This window comes from Salmo salar, chromosome 24 (genome assembly GCF_965601325.2).
Source record: "Salmo salar chromosome 24, fSalSal1, whole genome shotgun sequence".
NCBI classification, from domain to species: domain Eukaryota; kingdom Metazoa; phylum Chordata; class Actinopteri; order Salmoniformes; family Salmonidae; genus Salmo; species Salmo salar.
In genome coordinates, this window is record NC_138314.1 from 11,517,799 (window position 1) to 11,542,016 (window position 24,218).

Consider the following 24,218-nt stretch of genomic DNA (forward strand, 5'->3'; position numbering starts at 1 on the left):
CCTGTGCTCATATCTGCCCCGGGCAGGCAGAGAGACAGGCAGAGAGGTAGGGAAGAAGGGAGGTAGGCAGAACAGAGCAGGCAAAGCAGAGAAGGCATGCAGAGGCAGAGAGGCAGGCAGAGCGACAAACTCTCACAGTCTCACGTCATAATTAGACATTCATCCATGTTACTAAAACATCACATTTCAAAGTGGTTAAGGTTATGTTTAGGCATTATCTTCTAATTTAAGGTTAATCATTCATTCTGAATGGTTATGGTAAGGGTTAAGGTTTGGGACAGGATTAAAGCAAAAATATGAAAATAACTTTTACTGGATTTGAACATGCAACCTTTGCTTCCACCCATCCGCCATCCCTGTCCACAATGCCAAAACCTACTTGAAGGTAATAGCACCCACTGATGCCCCTAGTTGCAGAATTCCACGTCAACTTCCGACGTCCTCAGACATGGATGGACGTCAAATAATGACTTGTATCACGGGTGACCTGCCTGGACAGAGAGGCAGGCAGGGAGGCAGAGCAGGGAGGCAGAGCAGGGAGGCAGAGCAGGCAGGCAGAGCAGGCAGGCAGAGCAGGCAGGCAGAGCAGGCAGGCAGAGCAGGCAGGCAGCTGAGCTGAGCTCCACTGTGGACTGCAGAGATTCACTTGGCATGAGAGCCTGAGGTATTATGAGGAGAGATTGCCCTCTTGTGGTGCTATATTTTATCACAATTTTGTATCTATTTATTTTACTCTCAAAGGTTAGTTTCTCCAAACAGACAAAAACAGCTTACCGGAGGCCAGGACTCACATGAGTTAAGTAATATAATAACATCTCAGGCTTTTGCTCTGAAATTAAGATGACTCAGTGATTGGTCAGTGTGGTAAGTGGTGAATATTGCTTACAGGTAATTCAAATTTTCTGTTTAAATGTGTACGATGTTTGGAAAAATATATCGAGATAGATACCAAATGTTATTTGTCATACGCGCCAAATATATATATTCTCATTGTACCCTTAGTCACAACATTACAGAGATTAACTAAGTAAATACATTTGTTCATACAGTACCTTTCACTTTATAGTGCACTACTGGTCAAAAGTAGTGTACTTTATAGGGAATAGGGCGCCATTTCGGAAACACAGACACTGTAGCAAGTCATGTGTACACTAGCTATGACTAACAGGAAGTGGACATGAAAACCACTGGGCCATGAAAAACAAACTCTATCACTGACAGGCTGGGGCCGCCCAATAAGGTGTGGCCTGTAGATGGTATCACATGAGCATGCAACCAGGTAACCCATTAAGCCCCTCACACCATCACTTGCGTTCCAGTAGCTGTCTGCACTTCGACAATGACACATAAACTTCTATTGTGGATCTTTGCCCTAACTGCCTCCTGCAATCTCTCAGGTAAGTCATTGGATACACCCGTCTCCTCACAGCACAATGACACAGGTTAAGCCCCAGTCAGCCATATTCAAAGGGCACTTTATTCAGACTAGTTGCACTAACAGTACAGTGAGTGTATAGATATAGAGAGAAAAATTGCTAAAATGCAATCTGGATTTTTTTTTTTTTTTACTGCTATATTGATAGTAAATGTAGCAATTGTATAACAAGGGAACAACATTCCCACCTTTTCATTGTCAATAATTCAATTTTGCCCATATTCTTGATGTTAATAAGCTCACTGGTTAGAGACCACAAATCAACCAAATCCGCTGAACAGCACTGCAAATAGCTCTATATTCAAAATACTGACTGAAGAAGAACTGTTCAGAGATTAAATTATTTATTTTTTACTCAGACACCCTCAACCCATTCAAAACCTCCCAATCCACCAGTCATGAATCACTGATTTATAGTGATAAATCCTTAGCTAAGTCTCATTCTCGACTATTGGGAAACATCAATTTAGTAGTGTTAGTAAGTGTTGACACACCAGGTACAGTATGGATGGAATGACAAGACAGAGATTATTGCATTATCTGGTAAACTCAAACTGATTGTGGCGGACATCGCCCATATGTCAAAACCTTGTGCAGTGGAAGTGTCTGGAAACGAGATGACCAATTTAATGACATAATTCCCAATGTTCCTCTATGGCCCAATCATGGCTCAATGGGCCAAGGTCAAGTACAAATCAAACAGGCCTGACAGAGAACAAGAAAGGGTAACAAAGAAAAACAAAAAACATCTATCCATGTGTCAGCCCTTGACATACACTCTCTAACAAAACAGCACCTAGTATAATGATCATGTACGAGGGTCAAACAGCCTGTGTTCATCATGTATCTGAGGTATTCATACTGTAGTTTTATTAGACAATGTGTGAACATTAATGAAATGCATCGAATATAAGGAAAGCTTGGGTTATACTGCTGCAGTTCAAGGGTAAAACACTGCTATACTGCCACCTGACTGTTCCTTACTAATGGACCAGTCAATGCCTGAAAACAAGGTTCAGGTTATGACACGTTTAGAATAGAATGGAGACAGACAAAGATGGCCCATTCTTGAATTCTCTCTATCCCTCATCGTTCTCTCTCCTTCTCTCCCCACAGTGAGTTATGGTCCTCTTGAAGGGGTGAGGGACTATGAGGTAGTCCGACCCATCAGACTACATACTCTGCAGAAAAGAGAAACCGAGGTAAATTCGTCTCCTGTTCTTCCTTCCTGCACAGGAGCTGTTTTGCTGTGAAATACTCTGTAGACATCAATGCCAACCTCTACTTTGTTAACAATTGTGTTTACTGCTTGTAACAAAGTGGTATAAGAGACCATGTTAATATACTGAGGAGAGATTATATCTATGGTATCAACTAATCCTAATCCTCTCTCTTAGTCATCCAGGCCAGAAACTTTGAAGTATGCAATGAGAGTGGGTGGGAGAGACATTGAGATGCATCTGGAGAAGAATAGGTATGTACTCTGGCAAAAGCCTCCTATCTCATTCTCATTCTCCTCTCACACAAGTAGGATTATCACATGCTTCTTCTTTCCCCTAAATAAGGAACGGCACTATGTAGAGAACTGTCTTTCCACAGTCTTATCTTAGTTCCCATTTGTAGCCACACACTGCATCCTAAAATATATTTAAAAAAATACATGAATTTTGTTATCACCTCATGAATTCCTTTGAACATGTCTAAGGAAATTATGTAATAAATCACTTAAAAAAAAAAAAATCCCCTCAGGGAATTACTCACGAAAGACTATAGTGAGACTTACTACACTGAGGATGGCACACCAGTCACCTCTACGCCTCAGGATATGGTAAGTGATTAGAACATACCCTTGATAGGTAGCTGTAGACTGTTTATAAGTGTCTTGATTAAGGCCCTTTAACCTCGCCTTCTACTTAATTCTCTTCTTCAGGATCACTGCTACTATCACGGCAGTATTGTGGATGACAGAGAGTCTACGGTCAGCATGAGCACCTGCGATGGACTCAGGCAGGCAGCCTTACATTTCTATTAGTCTACAGTGAAACACTATTTCATCCCCTAAATCGATTGTATAATGTCTATTATGTGTTTTTATTTTAGTGGATATTTCAGAACGGCCGCCCAAAGGTACCTGATTGAGCCCCTGTCAGGGGGGGATGATGGTGATCACGCAGTGCTGAAATACGAGGACCAGAGCTTCAAGCCTATGCTGTGTGGAGTCACTAATACTACCTGGAACGAAGACTACCCTTCCATTACTAGCAAGAGCCGTTCTCGAGCCTCAGTAAGACATCCAATCCATGAACACACCTAAAATGTCCCTAGTTAAATATAGTCTGATATTCCCTAACAGGAAATGATGTGTTCTGATGAAGGCCATTGATGGCCGAAAACAACACCTTTTTAACTTTGCGTGAATAAAACATTGAGTCTTTAGTGGTGAGCGAGCGTTGAGCCTTTTCAACTCACCTTGGTTTAGCGCCCTCCACTTCTAACCACAACGTTTTCCTGTTTACTAGGGTCCATCTATACTTCAACAGCAAAAATATGTTGAGCTTGTCCTCGTTGCAGACAACCGTGAGGTAAGAACTGACAATACACCAGAAACACAAGTACCTCACCACTACCCGAATCAACACAATAAACTTCAACATTTCATTCTTATCATTTATTTGGCCAATATTTTGACCAAATAATATTTAGAAAAGCAATGTAATATCTATAAAATCATGTTAATAATCATATCTAATTAGTGAGTAATGCATTGTGACAGGATGTCCGTTGTTCTCGTATGCACACTAAAACATGTTGCATCTGTACCGTTTCAGTACAAGAAAATGGAGAGTAATCTCGGAATGCTGCGTAAGAGGATATTTGAAGTGGTTAACTTTGTCAACATGGTGAGTCAGTCACACGGTGATGCCAGCATTGCATACCTATAAGATCCCCTTACAGCACCATGTCCCTGCTGGCCTGGTAACCGAATATCAAACACCTTCATATTTAATCAGTTTCTCACCACAACTTTTTTGGCTTCTGGCTCTGCTTGTACAGTACTTGTTTGCTTCTCTGCCTTATGAAGGTCATTCAACTCAAACCTCTCTATGTTTTAATTGCTTTCTAATGAACTGTAAAGGTTTCCAGGACACCGATTAGGCCTAGTTCTGGTAAACCACCCCTAATTGTTTTAATGGGGAGAGTCTAACCTAACCATGAAACAAATCTGCCTGCAGGTCTATAAGCCCCTCAACACCTTTATTGCCCTGGTTGGTCTGGAGGTGTGGTCAGACAGTGATAAGATATCAGTGACCGCCCCTGCTGGTGCCACCCTGGACGCCTTTACCACGTGGAGGAACAACTACCTGGTCAAGATTAAGCCCAATGACAACGCACACCTCATCAGGTAGGCCATGACGTACACACCTTATTAGGTAGGCCCCAACACAAACCTCATCAGGTAAGCCCCAACACACACCTCATTGGGTAGGCCTGGACATACACACGTCATCAGGTAGGCCACAACGCACATCTAATCAGGTAACTATAGGACTCAGCCAAAGAAATTGAATTGTTTATCTAAATGTCCTCACCCCTATCTCTGACTGGTTTAAGTGTTTCATCTCTGTGAGGCACTCATGGTTGAGGCAGATAACATTAACTTTGGACATGAACGCAAATCCTCCAATGTCTGCCAAACCATGAAATGTTTGGTTGGGGGACACTCTTTTCACACCACTTCGATATAGCTACGACCGGAAGTGATTTTCGTAACAGGTTAGGTGATCATTTTTTGCTAACCCTAATTCTCCAAACCTGCTATGAAAAAGGTCACTTCTGGTCGTAGCGGTATCAAAGTGGCGTAAAAATATTTTTTCTCGTTTAGTGTGTGCTTGTCAGACATCTTTATAGGGTCAGCTGATGGTCACCTGATTAGGCCATCGTGGTTTGGAACATTTGTTATTCTTGATAGATTCATATTGAAGAATTCATAACATGGGTATTTGACATCAGGATCTTCTTTATTCACCAAGTACATTACAGCAATAAGGCCCGAGGACGGGTGGTATATGGCCAATATACCACGCCTTAGGGCTGTTCTAATGCACGACACAACGCGGAGTGCCTGCACGCAGCCCTTAGCCGTGGAATATTGGCCATATACCACAAACCCCAGAGGTGCCTAATTGCTATTATAAACTGGTTCCCAACATAATTAGAACAATAAAAAAAAATTAAAAAATTGTCATACCCATGGAATACGGTCTGATATACCACAGCTTTCAGCCAATCAGCATTCAGGGCTCGAACCACCCAGTATATAATTACAGATACCCAGTCCACAGACATCATACAGATACAATATCAGTATTTCGGTGTCTGAGGACAAAAGTTTGTAAACAAAAACAGCTGGCAATGTGTCCCTAATTTTCAGTAGCTCATCCTGAGTAAAAGTAATCCGCATTCGTCGCAAATCCATGAGTAAACAAACAAAAACAACGAATACATAGGCAGCACAAAAACACTGTGGCTAACATGTATACATACGTATGTGGGGTTGATATGTTTCTTGTTCCCTCCGTTTCAGTGGCATTGACTTTGAGGGACCGACGGTGGGTCTGGCCTTCATCGGGACTCTATGTTCAGGTCATTCAGCTGGGGTGGTGCAGGTAAAGTACATTCATTAGGTCTACATTTGCCTACACAATAAGCTGCCATTATTTGAAATGTGGTAGTAGGATCGTTTTTGCTTGAGAAATTGAACAAGTAAAATGGGACAATGGAGAGGTTCTACCAAGTTTTCAAACTGTGACGTTTAGAAAGCAGAAAGAGTGAAGGTTGAATTGCAAGATTAACTTCTTTAGAAATAGTTGTGATAGAAATGTCATGGTAATGAAATGTATTTTACGGCCCTGTGTGGCTCAGTTGGTAGAGCATGGTTCTTGGGTTCAATTCCCACAGCAATACAAAAAAAGTACAAAAAATGTATGCACTCACTACTTTAAGTCACTCTGGATAAGAGCATCTGCTAAGTGACTCATGTGTAAAAAATGTATGAAAGGTGTAATCATTAGCCCCAGAGAAGTCATTAAAGACTTCTCTGGGGCTAGTTAGGGACCATCAATAAATTACACAATGTAAATGAGACAATATTTTCATGTTGCATACCTTCAGTTGTCTCATTACATGTTTTCAATATTTATATATGAATTTCTACAACTTATAGTTGGTTTGAGGTTTTTAAGTCATTGAAATTTGGAGCTATTGACGTCATTTTTATTTCCCATGTACATTGTGTAATTTACTGATGGTCCCTAAATAGCCCCATAGGGATATCGAATGTCATTGGGCATTAGGATCGGGTGATTACTTTGGTATGTCGCTCTGGATAAGAGCGTCTGCTAAATGACTCAAATGTAAATGTCCTGTGGGCATTTGGGCAGGATTTAAATAAACCCAACCCAAGGGGAGAAAAAATTGCGTACCCTTTATTCTGTGACATACAATTTTTTCCTAAATCTCAGTTTTGGACGAGACTGATTTTATGAGCAAAAGTATCCTATTTACACTTTGTAGTAAATTTTGAGAGTAGAATAAATGTTTCTGACTCATATCAATGCCACGTAGGAATTTTCAAAAGGAGAAGTTGCTTTTTGCTCTTTAACTATCTAAACAACCAACAAGCAGAAGAGGATGTCTAAATTAGAAAAAGGAACCTAAATTAGATCTTAGCGCATTTTAATAGAATGAGACAGTGACAATATCAATTCTATATCAATTTAATCTCTAACCTATTCATCCAGGTTAGTTTCACTGATAGAACATGTCATCAAACACAGTCAATTCTATTTCATGTTAACTATTTACTTCCTTACAGGATCACAACGCCAGGGCCATAGCTGTGGGGGCCACATTGGCCCATGAAATGGGCCACAACCTGGGCATGAACCACGATGACTCCAGTGCCTGTGCTTGTTCTGGGAATAGCTGTGTAATGGCTGGGGCCCTTAGGTAAGGACTGTTATTATGAAAAGTTTCAAGATATATAATGTTGTGACTAGATTGGAATGCTGTCAATGATAAACAATATGATTGATTGCGGTTTACAAGCAAGAGGGAACTTGTATTCAAGAATTCTTCCAGGCATTGTTTTCTCTGCTCATAACACACACAGAGCAGCTATACAGTACTGAGCCCTTGGACAGCACAGTGTTTTGTGCTACCGTGGTTATATTGAAAGTCAGTATATGACCTTATGGGTAACTTAACAGTTTTTCTCTTTCAGCTGGGATATCCCAAAGTCATTCAGTAGCTGCAGTAGTTTGAGCTATGACCAGTTCCTGAATAATCGTAACCCTGAGTGCCTACTGAACAAGCCAGACTACCGAAATGTGGAATCAACCCCAGTGTGTGGGAATGGCTTTCTGGAGAAAGGAGAGGAGTGTGATTGTGGCTCCCTGGAGGTGATTTAACCTTCTCATTCTATTCCATCTACCCACCATTTAGATCAACAAGGTGGCAATCAAATCAGACAAAAGTTGGTTCTCGTGGAGTTAATACAAGTATGTCAAGTGATTACATTGCATTTCTGGGAATAACAATTTAAGATTTACGTGCGTGGTCTTGCCTGTTTTCCTTAGCTAGGGTCAAAATGGAGAATGCCTTTGACAAGCACAGGCCTATCCTGATATATATATATCCACCACCACCTGCCTTAGAAAAACGTACATAATTACCCAGTTTGGGAATTTCTCTTCAAATGAGTACTGACATAGCAGTAATGCAATGATAAGATTCACTAGATGATACACATTTCCAGACATTGTAGTCTATACATTTCCACACATAGTATGATAGTCATGGCTATATGGTGATCTGGAAGAGGAAACTTTGAAAGTAACAATCCATGAACATCAGTTTACATTCCAGTCAGAGGGAGTTAGGTGTGCAGAGCAGTTCAGTCAAGTCAATCTGTCCAGACCTGTTAGTCAGTCGGATAAGATACCATCTTTTTGTGTACCTGTCTTGCTAAACTACACCTCTCCTGCCAAGTGTGTTTGCATCAGATGCTTGTAATTCCTATTTATAGCCTACTAAGGTACAATGTTTGTTTTACTTAGTTAGCGTGTCTTACTGTGGTATAATACTCTAGAGGTAAACATGGAGTGTGGAAACCCCTTGGTACTTACAGAGGGGGGGAAAAGTATTTGATCCCCTGCTGATTTTGTACGTTTGCCCACTGACAAAGAAAGGATCAGTCTATAATTTTAATGGTAGGTTTATTTGAACAGTGAGAGACAGAATAACAACAAAAATATCCAGAAAAACGCATGTCAAAAATGTTAGAAATTGATTTGCATTTTAATGAGGGAAATAAGTATTTGACCCCCTCTCAATCAGAAAGATTTCTGGCTCCCAGGTGTCTTTTATACAGGTAACGAGCTGAGATTAGGAGCACACTCTTAAAGGGAGTGCTCCTAACTGCAGCTTGTTACCTGTAAAAAAGACACCTGTCCACAGAAGCAATCAATCAATCAGATTCCAAACTCTCCACCATGGCCAAGACCAAAGAGCTCTCCAAGGATGTCAGGGACAAGATTGTAGACCTACACAAGGCTGGAATGGGCTACAAGACCATCGCCAAGCAGCTTGGTGAGAAGGTGACAACATTTGGTGCGATTATTCGCAAATGGAAGAAACACAAAAGAACTGTCTATCCCTCGGCCTGGGGCTCCATGCAAGATCTCACCTCATGGAGTTGCAATGATCATGAGAACGATGAGGAATCAGCCCAGAACTACACGGGAGGATCTTGTCAATGATCTCAAGGCAGCTGGGACCATAGTCACCAAGAAAACAATTGGTAACACACTACGCCGTGAAGTACTGAAATCCTGCAGCGCCTGCAAGGTCCCCCTGCTCAAGAATGCATATACATGCCCGTCTGAAGTTTGCCAATGAACATCTGAACGACTCAGAGGACAACTGGTGAAAGTGTTGTGGTCAGATGAGACCAAAATGGAGCACTTTGACATCAACTCAACTCGCCGTGTTTGGAGGAGGAGGAATGCTGCCTATGACCCCAAGAACACCATCTCCACCGTCAAACATGGAGGTGGAAACATTATGCTTTGGGGGTGTTTTTCTGCTAAGGGGACAGGACAACTTCACCGCATCAAATGGACGATGGACGGGGCCATGTACTGTCAAGTCTTGGGTGAGAACCTCCTTCCCTCAGCCAGGGCATCGAAAATGGGTCGTGGATGGGTATTCCAGCATGACAGTGACCCAAAACACACGGCCAAGGCAACAAAGGAGTGGCTCAAGAAGAAGCACATTAAGGTCCTGGAGTGGCCTAGCCAGTCTCCAGACCTTAATCCCATAGAAAATCTGTGGAGGGAGCTGAAGGTTCGAGTTGCCAAACGTCAGCCTCGAAACCTTAATGACTTGGAGAAGATCTGCAAAGAGGAGTGGGACAAAAGCCCTCCTGAGATGTTTGCAAACCTGGTGGCCAACTACAAGAAACGTCTGACCTCTGTGATTGCCAACAAGGGTTTTGCCACCAAGTACTAAGTCATGTTTTGCAGAGGGGTCAAATACTTATTTCCCTCAATAAAATGCAAATCATTTCATAACATTTTTGACATGTGTTTTTCACGAGTTTTTTGTTGTTATTCTGTCTCTCACTGTTCAAATAAACCTACTATTAAAATTATAGACTGATAATTTCTTTGTAAGTGGGCAAACGTACAAAATCAGCAGGGGTTCAAATACTTTTTTCCCTCACTGTAGTTAAAGCCTACACATACATAGTGGCTTGACTTTGAGACTTTTACACACTGGATGGATGTACATTATGTTCTCATTCCTTAATAACTTTCTGATCTCCTCATAGCATTATCATAATGACATGCAGGATGTTGATGTTATAGGAGTGTACAAACCCTTGCTGTAATGCCACCAGCTGCACACTGACCAAAGGCTCAGAGTGTGCTGCAGGAGAGTGCTGTGAAGACTGTAAGGTGAGACCGACCACATATCAACCACGCCTCTCTGTCTGCTCTAGACATCCGGATGTGTTCCTTTGATACTACAGCCCTCTTGAGAACATGCAGCAGACACGTATAGCTATGTCAAAGGGTTTTTAGGACTCATGTGCATTGAAGACATTTCACTTGCATTCCTTTATTTTATAAAACTTAAAAAGGAAAGGTATTAGTGGAAGCAGAATATTTTCCATATCATCACTTGAAAACAAATCCTCTTGAATGCGTATTGTTTAGAACTAGTCTGGCAAAAGCAATTCGCCTTGTACACGTGGATCTGCGCGCCAGCCAGGCTAGGTTAATCTTCTATTTCGGCAATCCGAGTGGATTCAGAGTACAGATGCAGCATCACACCTCCTTCACCAAGCTAATAGGCTATACTTTCTATACTCATGACTATCGGGAAGACTAACAAGCTAGTCATACTGAACATAGCAACAACCACTCTCTCCACAGATCATGGCCTCGTCCACAGAGTGCAGAAGGAAACAGGATGACTGTGACCTAGCAGAGTACTGCACAGGGAATTCAGCCGTCTGTCCTGAGGACGTCTTCTCTGTCAATGGGATCTCCTGTGACAGAGGGAGGGGCTACTGCCGCAACGGCCAGTGTCCACAGCATCATGACCAGTGTGTGAAAATGTATGGCCCATGTAAGTGTGAAAGCATTTCCCTCTGTCTCGTCATCACGGAGTCACCTCTCATCAGATCAGGTGATGTAGGTAGCTAGCTCTTCTGGTTCATATTCTCATACTGCAACCTTTCTGTTGCTTGTCTTTTTTTTCTTAGATCAATTTTCTGTCATGAAATGGTCAAGTCAGGTGTATTCTAATGCATGTTTAAAGTGTGGAAACAATGGTGACTTTTGTTGTTGCAGCCTTTTTTGACACGTGGTGATTCAGCTCAGAAGGGAAACCCGAGCGTGGTCTTATCGGCAGATATTGCATCAATTGGATTCAAACTCTACTTACATGCTATTTAAATTTGACCAATTCTACAACTGCTTCTTCAATGCCGGATGTCATGCGCAACCATGCGCTGATGTCTCTTGCTACCTTTGTTGCTGTAACTAGCTGTTACTCGCTATGCTTGCGGTTTCTGATATCCCACCACCGTTTCTTCCGTCGGGGTATTTGATATAGCTTATCGTGCTCATTGCCCGTAGTTAGTTATATTATCATCTTCATATGACGCTTCGCTCTGGCAGTTACCCTGAAAGAGCACAGCCCTAACGCCAAGACTATGCGTTGTAATATTTTCTAATAAATGGTTAAACGTACACGTGGTGTTTCCTTTCTGAACTACTCTAATGCATTGCGTAACATTGGGTGTTATTCCCTCCTCAGCTGCTGAAAAGGCCACGACGTACTGCTATAACCAGAACACCAGAGGACTGTACTACGCCTACTGCAGACGGCCTTCACAGGACCAGTTCATCCCCTGCCAGAGCCAGTGAGGCCTAACAAGCAATACCATGTTATTTCAATAGGCTGCTTTTACTACTCAGATTGTGGTGTTGCTTACTTTAAGCGGCATGTCACTGATATGACTCCCTTTTGTGGTTCTCCTCTGTAGAGATGTGCAGTGTGGGAAACTCTTCTGCAAGAATGGTAATGATGACCCCAACTACGGTCGCATGGTGAAATTCTCCGACTGCAAAGCCACATTCTACGGTGATTACACCAGTGACTTTGGACAGGTGAACCCGGGGACCAAGTGTAATGATGGGAAGGTAAGGTTTATTTTTGTCTGGGGCTACCTCCAGCTGAGTTTTCATAAACTAAATCAAATTTAATGTGTACCGTGTTATTTTCTCTTTTATTCTTGTGCCCATTCCTGTCTTCTATTCTAAGGTGTGCAGCGAGAACGAGTGTGTGGATCTTGAGACCGCCTACGGACCCAAAGCCACCAACTGCTCAGCACGGTGCAAAGGACATGCTGTGAGTACAGCACCCCGTCTCTGGTTTGGTATTTGTGAGCTCAGGATGAAACACTGCTATAAGGAGCATAGGCCATTGACGAATGTCCTCCATCTCATTCGGTTCGAGGCAAGATTTTCCAGGTCTCACCAGTCGAGGCTGCTTTCTGTCATCTCTGCTTGGACGTCTCTCCTCCAAGTGTTTCTTGGTTGAGCTTTCTTTTTTGTTCTTGAGGGTGAAAACTGGTAAAAAGCCAACCTAATTTTGAATTACATACCTACTGTAGACGCTTGCTACCCATCTGTCCCCCCAGCTGCAGACGAGGCATGCGAGGCACTTTGAGGGAGTTTTTGATCCTTTGGACAGTGAGAGAGGTCACAGTGAGCATTGGGAGGCTGATGGGTGGAGTGGCCATTGGAAGCCTTCCCATGTCAGCCCTCTCTAGTCACATCCATGTTGTGGAAGTGGGATCGGCTATTCTTTCTCCCTGGTGGCATTGGCTGTAGGACAATATCACTAGCACTCCGGACACTGAGGATGTCTGTCAGGCTGTTCTCAGAACAGTTCTGACTGGTCTCTTGTGTCTTAGTCCTGGACATCACTCTGTCTTTCATGGCTGTGAGAGTCACAGTGGAGGAGCAAACAACAACACGAAGCATGTTTGAGAAAAATAATATAGAATAAATTACATATATTACAATAGAATTTGATCAAAGTTGTTATTATAAACTAGTGTTTTTCCACTTTCAAAAGACATTCCAATTCCTGCCAAAATGTTCATGAATTCATAAAAATGAAAGATTCACAGACTAAGGCCTACCTTCAATTTGGACTTCCAGATAATTTGCACACGTAGGATTTGACTATAAAGTTTCAACAATATATAATTGAAAACAGCAACACAAGACCAGCAAGACCTAGTCTTTAAATCACTAACAGTATGACAGTTATTGATCAAATAAAGTTCTCATAAGATAAAAGTAATGTATTTGAGATTATTTCATTAAATTATAGGTCCTACCTCAGTTCAGGAAGAGCGTCAATGACCTGTCTATTGATTGTCTTAGTTTAACAAAATAATGCTTCATTATGACATCATGTACATTATGACATAGTAGCTGTCCACATCCTAAAATTTTGTCAAAACCACTTGAATAGGCATGAAATGTAAAATTAAATACAATAGGCCTAATTCAACAATTGAATAAAAATAATAGTTTGACAGTAATTATTCAGTTTATTGGCTTTTATTTTCATTACAGTAGTGGTTTTGAATTTATTAAAATGAGAGTAGGCCTAGTGAGTTTCGTAGAACTCGATCGCTCATTGAACATCTGTGTGGAACATTCCCAGCTGACGCCACACAGACGCCTTTGAAAAAAATTCACAATTTTTGTTTCATATTCAACTTATCAGCATATATGCACGGCAAATAAATTCCCAGTAATCAAATAAATCTGAAAATCGCAATTATCTATTTATTATAGCATCCTCTTAGAACGAGAATCACTGTGGTGTCAATGTTTTTGATTATGTCCAAGTAGGAACATAGCTATAGGTATTTTGACTTCTATACTACAATAGTGGTAGTTGTGTGTGTTTTCTTGTCGTTCATTCGTTTTGAGTCAGCGCTAAACCCAACTCAACCAAAAATAAAAGTTAAAGAATGGAATTAAGCTAGTGTCTTAGATTTAACTATCCAAGCAGTAAATATATCCTTTAAATGTTGATATTTGGTTGCGTTGTCAACTAAACAAAATTCAATATTACTTTTGTAATACAGTAAATAGCCTAAAGTTAAGGCTATCTTACAAACTAATGTAACAGTTTTTATTCAACCGTAAAATAAGTAACAGATCCATGGCCACATTTTGAGGTTACTGTAACTATACATTTATTTGTATGTAACGTTAATCATATAAAGCGTGCATGTTCAAGATAGCATGCATACTGTAGGTTGTGGCGGATCTGTGGAGATATTCACAATTGCTGTAGTCTGTAGAATCTCGAACGGCATTGATCACTTGCAGCATGTACTATTATTGTAATCTCAACTTCAAACCAGGTAATTTGGTTCTGCTATTTGGTTCTGCTATTTCCCTGTGGCTCAGTTGGTAGAGCATGGTGTTTGCAACGCCAGCATGGTGTGTGCAACGCCAGGGTTGTGGGTTCGATTCCCACGGTGTGCCATTACAAGAAAAAAAATGCATGAAATGAAATGTATGCATTCACTACTGTAAGTCGCTCTGGATAAGAGCGTCTGCTAAATGACTAAAATGTAAATGTAGGAAAAAAATTATATTTTCTTTCTAATGTCAACATTTTAATTCTCAACTCCAAATATTGAGCAAATTACACTCACTGGATTATTTGACAGTGCATTTTCAAAGCCTATCTACCAAATCTACTCATTTTAAAATGTTGATTACTTTGTCTTTCCATTATCATTCACCTTTTTGCTAATGTATTATGGGGTTGCCGGTTTGCCTGGGAGGGGGTTCCCTAGGCAAGTAAAGGTTGAAGACCCCTGTCTTTATTATAATGTATGCGTTTCTGTGTTGTGACACTGCAGGTGTGTAATCACAGAATGGAGTGCCAGTGTGAACCTGGATGGTCACTTCCAGGCTGTGATACAAAGGATGGAAGCTTCACGGGCCTTTCCAGAGGTAGGCCCCTAAAGACTTAAATCAGAAAATCATGTTTTTTAAAAACAAATACGGTTTCAATTGATACAAGGGATAAGCCTTTACTTTATTTACATGTTACTACAATATTGCTAGAGTAATTAGTGTTACTACAGGTATTTGAGCATCTTTATGTAAAGTTTTGCCAATAGCTTTGGTCTGTGTTTTCATTGTATTCAACGCCTGTATAGACCTTTCCTTAACCTTGCCAACCTCTGTGTGTGATTGTAGAAGGAGTGATTGGCATTGCAGTGACAGTCTCTCTGCTGCTCCTGGCTGCTATTGCTGGGGCAGTGGCTGTGTTCCTAAAGAAGAGACGACAGTCCCCCACTCTGCCTAGGTTAGTCCACGACGTGGGACATATATAAACATTCACTGCCAAGATTATTCTTTGATGAATTAAGATGTACTCAGTTGTCAGGTCTCCATTGTAAAATACGTATTCTGACATCAATGGGACTTCCTGGAAGAAAAAAAAAAAAGGTTATATAAAAAAAAATCTGTCTGCTCATCCAGCCACCATACCCAGAAGAAAATCCATGAAGTGGACAACCACATCCATAACAAACTGCCAATCCCCAGCCAAAACAAAGCTATGCCACAGCAGGTAATGAAATACCTTTTGATTTCTACAGTATCATCTCAATGTTGGTGTTGTTTGATTAGATTCTTGTGTCCGTGGACTGTTGCCTATTTATTTAATCGCTTTACTATTTCCAGCCCAAGCGACCAAAAGTAGCTCCGCCCCCACCCCCACCAGCTGCTAACCAATCACAAGCCCCGGTCTGTGACTTCAGGGCCGCACGACAGGTAAGAGACTATTACAGTGAGGGGTAAAAGTATTTGATCCCCTGCCGATTTTGTACGTTTGCCCACTGACAAAGAAATGATCAGTCTATAATTTTAATGGTAGGTTTATTTGAACAATGAAAGACAGAATAACCCAGAAAAACGCATGTCAAAAATGATATAAATTGATTTGCATCTTAATGAGGGTAGTAAGTATTTGACCCCTCTGCAAAACATGACTTAGTACTTGGTGGCAAAACCCTTATTGGCAATCAGAGGTCAGATGTTTCTTGTGTGCAAACCTGGTGGCCAACTACATCTCAGGAGGGATTTTGTCCCACTCCTCTTTGCAGATCTTCTCCAAGTCATTAACGTTTCGAAGCTGACGTTGGCAACTCGAACCTTCAGCTCCCTCCACAGATTTTCTATGGGATTAAGGTCTGGAGACTGGCTAGGCCACTCGAGGACCTTAATGTGCTTCTTCTTGAGCCACTCCTTTGTTGCCTTGGCCGTGTGTTTTGGGTCATTGTCATGCTGGAATACCCATCCACGACCCATTTTCAATGCCCTGGCTGTTCTCACCCTAGATTTGACGGTACATGGCCCCGTCCATCGTCCCTTTGATGCGGTGAAGTTGTCCTGTCCCCTTAGCAGAAAAACACCCCCAAAGCATAATGGTTCCACCTTCATGTTTGACAGTGGGGATGGTGTTCTTGGGGTCATAGGCATCATTCCTCCTCCTCTAAACACGTTGAGTTGATGCCAAAGAGCTCCATTTTGGTCTCATCTGCCCACAACACTTTCACCCAGTTGTCCTCTGAATTATTCAGATGTTCATTGGCAAACTTCAGACAGGCATGTGTATGTGCTTTCTTGAGCAGGGGGACCTTGCGGGCGCTGCAGGATTTCAGTCCTTCACGGCATAGTGTGTTACCAATTGTTTTCTTCTTGACTATGGTCCCAGCTGCCTTGAGATCATTGACAAGATCCTCCCGTGTAGTTCTGGGCTGATTCCTCACCGTTCTCATGATCATTGCAACTCCACGAGGTGAGATCTTGCATGGAGCCCCAGGCAGAGGGAGATTGACAGTTCTTTTGTTTTTCTTCCATTTGCGAATAATCGCACCAACTGTTGTCACCTTCTCACCAAGCTGCTTGGCGATGGTCTTGTAGCCTATTCCAGCCTTGTGTAGGTCTACAATCTTGTCCCTGACATCCTTGGAGAGCTCTTTGGTCTTGGCCATGGTGGAGAGTTTGGAATCTGATTGATTGATTGCTTCTGTGGACAGGTGTCTTTTATACAGGTAACAAGCTGCGGTTAGGCGCACACCCTTTTAAGAGTGTGCTCCTAATCTCAGCTTGTTACCTGTATAAAAGACACCTGGGAGCCAGAAATCTTTGATTGAGAGGGGGTCAAATACTTATTTCCCTCATTAAAATGCAAATCAATTTCTAACATTTTTGACATGCGTTTTTCTGGATTTTTTTGTTGTTATTCTGTCTCTCACTGTTCAAATAAACCTACCATTAAAATTATAGAATGATAATTTCTTTGTCAGTGGGCAAACGTACAAAATCAGCAGGGGATCAAATACTTTTTTCCCTCACTGTAGCATAATTTTAGAAATTACATTGGCACATAGGTGAATTAATCCATTTAGATATAAACGGGAATAACATTTAGTATTAAGTAAATATTTCTCTTTCAGGCTCTGAGACCACCACCACCACGTGTCTGATGTCAACATCTAAAGGAGAAGAGTGGAAACAGGAGGTCTCAAACCTTACCAAGACCTCAAATGCAGGGCCACAACTGCCAGGCCAGCCAGAGCACAGTCAGCCCAGAGACCTCACTTCTTTGGGATAATTTTACAGAACCCTATAGACTAGAGAGAAGTTGGCTCTGCCACCACTTCTGAAAAAGCCTGGTCCCAGTTCTCTTTGTGCTCTGGCTAACTCCATTGCTCATTGTTTGGCATGACAATGAGTGACAAGGAATTGGCATGATGTCACAAATAGACTGGTACTCAGGCTACCTATGAAGCCCAAGGAATGCGTTTGTGCCAATGATGTGCATGATGGGTAAACTCAGGAGTCCTCTTTATGAGGAACGTCTTAAAAATGACACTTTACTATTTTATACCTGTAATTTATTAGTGAGTGATGTGATATGCAATTTATTTTTGTACTATTACATTTGTCTATGGTGACTGTATATTCCTGACTTTGGCTGAGTACTGAGTCTACAGTGAATATTCTGTAAAAAAAAAAAAAAAAAAAAAAAAATGTTTTTATTTTTTTTTAGAACATACTTAAATGCTGCACAACTAACTGCAACTCTGCAGCCACAGTCTGTGACTGAGAATACAACTGCAAAAGTATTCAGACCCCTTGGATTGTCACAAAGTGGGAATAAAATTGATGTCATTTTTGCAATCAACACAAAATACTCAGTGCAAGTCAAGGATTTTTTTTAAAGATGAATAAAAATGTAACTAAAATAGTCGTTGCGTAAGTATTCAGCTCCCTGAGTCAATACATGGTAGAAAAATCTTTGGCATAGATTACAGCTGTCAGTCTTCTTGAGGAAGTCTAAGATATTTACACACCTGGACTACTTAATACATAATCCACAGCATTGTATTAACCATGTTTAAAGAGATATTCAATGTCTGGTAGATGGGTAAGTAACAAATCAATCACTGCCCTTCTTTAAAACTTTCTAAAAGCTCCCTGGTCTTCGTAGTTGAATCTGTGCTCGAAATTCAATACTTGACTGAGGGACCTTAAATGTATGTATGGGGGACTGAGGAAGGGTTAGTCATTCCAAAATCATGTCAACTTGGGATTTGTTAAGCCAAAATGTACTCCTGAACTAATTTAGGCTTGACTAAACGAAGGGGCTGAATACTTATGCAACAATATTTAAGTACTGAATTTATTTATTTTTAAATTAAAATAAAAGGTTTCTGAAATCCAAGGGGTCTGAATACTTTTGCAAGGCACTGTATCTCTGTGTGAAAGTGTCTAATTTGCAATGACAGTATACTATTACTTGAACAGCATTTTCTGTAATCACAATCTCTCTCGGATTGTAAAAAGATGCCACCTGATTAACATGTAAGGCATAAAATGTTTTATTTTTGACACGACTGTCCTGCTTATGTAGAACTTTAACATTTATAAACAACTATTCGGCACGCAACATGTAGAGACACTGAAGTCTACCAGAGTACACCATTATTCATGCATCCACCTATTCAACCGGACGTGTAGAGAATATATTAGCAACATGTAGTATAATTCAGATCGAGACCTAGAATGTAGGCCTAACAAGAGCAATTGAAGCGAGAAAGCATCTGGCACACTATCCTCAAACCTGCAGAGCTAAAAACTCCAGACAGCCACGACAGGGAGAACAAGAAACATTGCATTCAAATTTTATTTTTTAAGTGATACATCTACATAGATTTCATGGCCTCGCATGACAAGCACTGTACTTGACAAAATGATTTCTCACCTTTTTACAGCTATTAAGAGACTTTAAATTACAAATATTTTTGTACATTCGAGATATGTTTAGAAACTGACAAGAGGTGAGAAATACGGCCCTCCTACGGGGCCTGTACTTCCCCTAACTCGGAGCACAATACAGTGAAGAGAAACAAATCACATTTTTAAATACAAACCAAAGCATCTGGGCCATGACAACCCAGATGAACCTGACCCATGTTGAGTTGAAACAGGCTCCAAGATCTCTCCATGACCACAAGAACGGGACATTCTGATTTCCCTTCTCCTCGCCCGTCACACACAGGTGTCGGCGTGTGTTTTGGTAGTGGCATGGCACATTGAATGCAACGCGTTTAAAAGCCTTACAATATATATTATAAAAGGGAAAATTCACATGAGAATAAAAATCTTAAAAGCTTTTCTTGAATGATAAAACACAATAGAATAACTACATGTGGCGCGACGGGAGGAGTGTCAGACAAGCAGTTGTAGCCCCCAAAAATCTAGGGCTAAAACTAAGCACCGGTTCATTGAGTCACAAGTCCTAAAGAATCAAGTCAAGCCTTAAAGGGTTGAGAGCGGGTGTTATAAAAGTAGTGTCAGTTCCTGCCATGGAGGAACAATTACTATGTACCAAAAAGGTGTTAAGACCATATAATACTCACAATCAAATTAATTCAGAAGAACCATCAGACATTACTACATGATCAATGTAGAGACACTGTAGGTCCACAGCTTTGCGCTACCACAGATAGTGAAAACTGTCATAGGATGGCAAAGAGCCACTAAAGAGAATGGAAATTCCGATAACATCAATCTTCACAGCGTCACACTGAATGACTCAATCCACTCCTCTTCAGGGTACTGCTTTTCTCAAACTGCTAGCAACTAAAACACAGAATTGGGGCCAATTTGGAGGCCAGTTTTCCCTTACGTTTACAACATTGGAGTCCTTCGAACGCATCTGCATCAAATCAACAGTAGATGGAGACATTGACACAGCTTTTGTCAAGAAACGCCCCAAATATTTCCTTTATGTAGCGTTGACAAGAAAAGCATAAATCATACTAAGCGTCATTATTATTTCAACAGAGAAATCTTATCTAAAACATAAAATAATAAACACGAAGAAGCTTCAGTTCATTTTGGGACATATCTGTGGCAGAGGGCATTGAGAAGACGACACCACTGGTTGTTCTTCCCTTGTGTTTAGTATGTTTCTTCACCATGAAGAATTTCTTCCTTCCACATTCAGCACATCACTCTCAAGAATAGTAGGCCGCTCCCCACTCGATGTCCCAGAAAAGCTAACCAAATGGGGGCACCACACACCCAGGGTACTAGTGGCCGTCTTCAATACATACTGTCAGCCTATATCCCTTTTGAATCAGACTTTGGTTTTGCAGATATCTACACCGAGTATACAAAACATTAAGAACACCTGCTCTTTCCATTACATAAACTGACCACGTGAATGCTATGATCCCTTATTGACGTCACTTGTACATCCACTTCAAATTAGTGTAGATGAAGGGGAGGAGACAGGTTAAAGAAGGATTTTTAAGCCTCGAGACAACGGAGACATGGATTGAACGGAGTATGGTAGTAGGTGCCAAGCGCACCAGCTTGAGTGGGTCAAGAACTGCAACACTGCTGGGTTTTTTCATGCTCAACCGTTTCCTGTGTGTATCAACAATGGTCCCACCACCCAAAGGACATCCAGCTAACTTGACACAACTGTGGGAAGCATTGGGGTCAACATAGGCCTGCATCCCTGTGGAACGCTTTCAACACCTTGTAGAGTCCATGCCCTGACGAATTGAGGCTGCTTTGAGGGCAAAAGGGGTGCAACTCAATATTAGGAAAGTGTTTCTAATGTTTTGTACACACAGTGTACATATTATATAACACCCCCCCCCCCCAACTGACCTCAGTTAAACACACTGGCAGTAACTGTTGGTTAGTGACAGCTTGCAAACAACTATGCAGAACACCTAACACTAGAAAAACGAATCACCGTCCATTGATACATCACATCAATGATCGTAGCAAACTAGGATCAATTCTTCCATAGTCTTTTTTCCCCCATTTTTTTGACAAATCATTTGGAAACTCTGGGCAGTTTCTCAAGGATTGACTAAAGGTTGTCAAATGAAATCCTGTTCAACATAACTATAAAATATAGGAGCAACAAGTTGACCCAAAGCAGCATAAATAGCATTCAGTGGTTTCAAGGTTTTTACCAAAGAAATTGGACAAAAGAACAAAACCGTTTTACTGAACTTCTGCTGGAGGTATAAAATAATCTTCCGCAATGGTGTCAAATCATTCCCTTCATTATTTTCTCTCTACTAAACACATAATATACTTTAAATGGACAAACATGTATGAGAGCACACAAACTGTAGATATCTGTAGATTCAGTCAACTTCCCCTTGCAAAGCACATAAAATAACAATAGAAACACTTGAATTGACTAATAAAGGATAAGGTCTCCTTCACTAGCTACCTCAATCATCAACTCATATTTACAAAATGGTCTTTATCTTTGACATTTACCATAGTTATATGCTTATTTGAACATCTTAGAAATGTATGCTTTCATTCAATTGTAGCGTTACATAATATACCTAATATAATTAATTTAATAAATAAAATCGTTTTTTTGTTTATTTTCATGGTTGTACTCTGTGGTGGCTGAAACCATTCTCCCAGTGTGGTGGTGTCTTCCCTACCTATATGTCCTGTGCTTGTCCAACTATAGGCCAGCTGGGTGAAGAGTCACAATGGGACAGAGAGAGAGAGAAATAAAGAAAGATATAGAGAGAGGGAGAGAGAGAGAGAGAGAGAGAGAATGAGGGAGATATAGAGAGAGGGAGAGAGAATGAGGGAGATATAGAGAGAGGGAGAGAGATAGAAAACAGAGAGAAGATAGTTTTGGTGTATGGCCTGGGTCTGGGGGGGGGGGGGGGGGGGGTCACTCTCCGGGCCTAGTCTGTGCCATTCTTGGGGGCGTTTGGGTTGACTGGCTGCTGGCCATCCTTGCGTGGGGGCATCCTCTCGTTGACTTTGTCCAGGCTCTGCGCCTCCGCAAAGTCCTTGATCTTCCTCGTGGGAGAGAAGCCTTGAATAGCTGGAAGGAAGAAAAGAGAGTGAAAATTAGAAATCAAAAAGGAAAAAATGGTTTGAATGCTTCAACTTGAAATGTTTGTGAAAATTTTAAGGATCTGCAATAAGGATCTTCAGGTAAAACCTGCAAAATTAACCCATTAGTTTTGCCTTTGTGTCAAATTGTATGTCCTTAGTAAACTCCAGTTTCTTATGCTTACAAATGCAGGTAATAGCTGACAATCCTTAGACAAACAGTGCAGACATACAACAGCTGTATGTACAGTGAATACACAGTCCTAGTACTGTTGACAAAACCACAGCACAAGCTACAGTACAACACCTCACAGTGAATGTGGGACTTACTGTAAAATTCCAAGTGCCATGTAAAAACCACAAAGAAAACATGGGCAAACGAGAGATATACTGTAAGTAACTATTCAACAACAACAAAAAATCAATAAGGCAAACATTTAGTATAAGAGGAAAATATGGACGTTTTACAGTTGACAATAGGAGAATGTGATCAATGAAACTGCACTCATAGAAAACAGATCTGCAATTTTTAAGTTAGTTGGTTTGTTAATGAGAAATGTATCATTGCAAGGCAAACATTAGTTGTAGTTGAAGGTGCACTACGCAGAAATCTGAAATTGCCAAAATTCAAATTGTCGCCTAATTTCCGTGGCAAAACAAGCAAGTATATTGTAGAGAATCATTGTACCATCTAAACTGTTGTGAAATATCTCTTCCATAAACAAAAATATAGTATTTTCAGCTGATGTACAAAACCGAAGGTAAAACACGCAAAAAACGAATCTGGAAGCCTAGATATAGGTCACCTAGAACAGATCTTCCGCTTCTTAGACTTGCTTTCAATGAGATTGACAGATCCATAACTCACATAACTCACATTTCTATGTGAATTTGGTCAACTTGCCCAAAAAGTTACATATTGCAGCTTTAATAGGTGGCTATAAACCAGGGGTCTCCCCAATCCGGCCCGTGGGTGGTTTGAGTAAAAAATGTACAATAATTTAACTACATTCATAGAGTTTCTTGACCATGTCCAGCTCACTAATAATCACCTAAATGAAAGTCAGACAGTCAGGGAGCATCGGAAATTCTAAAATCCATGGCTAGAGGACTTTCTTCAGAAAATTTTGACAGAGAGTAAATAAACTTTCAGTGCGGCCCTCCGGAACCTCGTTGAAGACCGAATGTGGGCCCCGGGCCAAAATGAGTTAGACACCCCTGCTATTAAACATGCTCTGACATCATCAAAATATATTTGGACAGAAACCAAACTACCCATTACTACTCCAAATGTGTATGCGATCAAAGAGGGTATCTGAATGCTAGAACAGTAACATGCCAACAGAAGCAGACAGTGACAGAGTAGCAACAGCCAAGCAGCGTAACAGGATTAGACTCTGAATATATCCCTGGATAGCCAGGAGGAGGAGGGAGGTGCTCCCTAGGCTAGCAGAGTCTTAGCTGGCTTTGCTCAGGGACGAGCTGCCTGCAGCAGTGGCAAGGAATCTAGCTCTCACCCATGTGACCTCTGCCTACAGCTGTTTGTTAACAAGTCTCTGTTTCTCAACATGTCACTGTTAGGCCAAATGCCTGACTCTCTGTATCGGTATCTATATCTGTAGCCTATCTGTGAAGACTGTGTTGAGGCTTTGCCCTCATGTTATTATGGTCAACATAGTGTAATTAGGACC

At 41.1% G+C, this 24,218-nt stretch overlaps 2 protein-coding genes across 7 annotated transcripts in view; one reads left to right on the forward strand and one right to left on the reverse strand.

The window, feature by feature from the left end:
- The first annotated feature begins 1,239 nt into the window (after positions 1–1,239).
- On the forward strand, positions 1,240–19,017 carry LOC106585127 (zinc metalloproteinase-disintegrin-like berythractivase). 2 transcript variants are annotated; one of them, XM_014170986.3, is made up of 22 exons: positions 1,240–1,397; positions 2,552–2,637; positions 2,833–2,909; positions 3,185–3,263; positions 3,366–3,442; positions 3,536–3,719; positions 3,955–4,017; positions 4,264–4,335; positions 4,669–4,838; positions 6,021–6,102; positions 7,311–7,444; positions 7,719–7,896; positions 10,366–10,455; positions 10,936–11,191; positions 11,825–11,930; positions 12,054–12,210; positions 12,332–12,418; positions 14,970–15,063; positions 15,313–15,421; positions 15,598–15,688; positions 15,802–15,891; positions 17,580–19,017. In XM_014170986.3, the coding sequence occupies exons 1-22, from the start codon at positions 1,340–1,342 to the stop codon at positions 17,607–17,609; spliced, it is 2,370 nt and encodes a 789-aa protein (XP_014026461.1). In that variant the 5' UTR covers positions 1,240–1,339; the 3' UTR covers positions 17,610–19,017. The 2 variants fall into 2 exon arrangements, with proteins under 2 accessions (XP_014026461.1, XP_014026462.1); XM_014170987.3 differs by having other exon boundaries at positions 1,241–1,397; positions 10,936–11,131.
- Positions 19,018–19,294: 277 nt separating this feature from the next.
- Positions 19,295–24,218, reverse strand: part of LOC106585124 (serine/threonine-protein phosphatase 2B catalytic subunit gamma isoform) — a 72,744-nt gene continuing 67,820 nt past the window's right edge. For 4 of the 5 annotated variants that reach the window (XM_014170983.3, XM_014170980.3, XM_014170982.3 and 1 more), the window contains one exon: positions 19,295–22,516. In XM_014170983.3, the coding sequence (XP_014026458.1) occupies positions 22,374–22,516 (143 nt within the window). In that variant the 3' untranslated portion in view covers positions 19,295–22,373. The remainder of the gene's footprint in view (positions 22,517–24,218) is intronic. The other variant, XM_014170981.3, reaches the window with a different exon arrangement.

Excerpts from the sequence above, each read along its gene's own strand:
- LOC106585127 (XM_014170986.3), top strand. The coding sequence starts at position 1,340 with ATGACACATAAACTTCTATTGTGGATCTTTGCCCTAACTGCCTCCTGC. Across the intron at positions 1,398-2,551 it reads TGCCTCCTGCAATCTCTCAG|TGAGTTATGGTCCTCTTGAA; the intron begins GTAAGTCATTGG and ends CTCTCCCCACAG. Across the intron at positions 3,720-3,954 it reads AGAGCCGTTCTCGAGCCTCA|GGTCCATCTATACTTCAACA; the intron begins GTAAGACATCCA and ends CCTGTTTACTAG.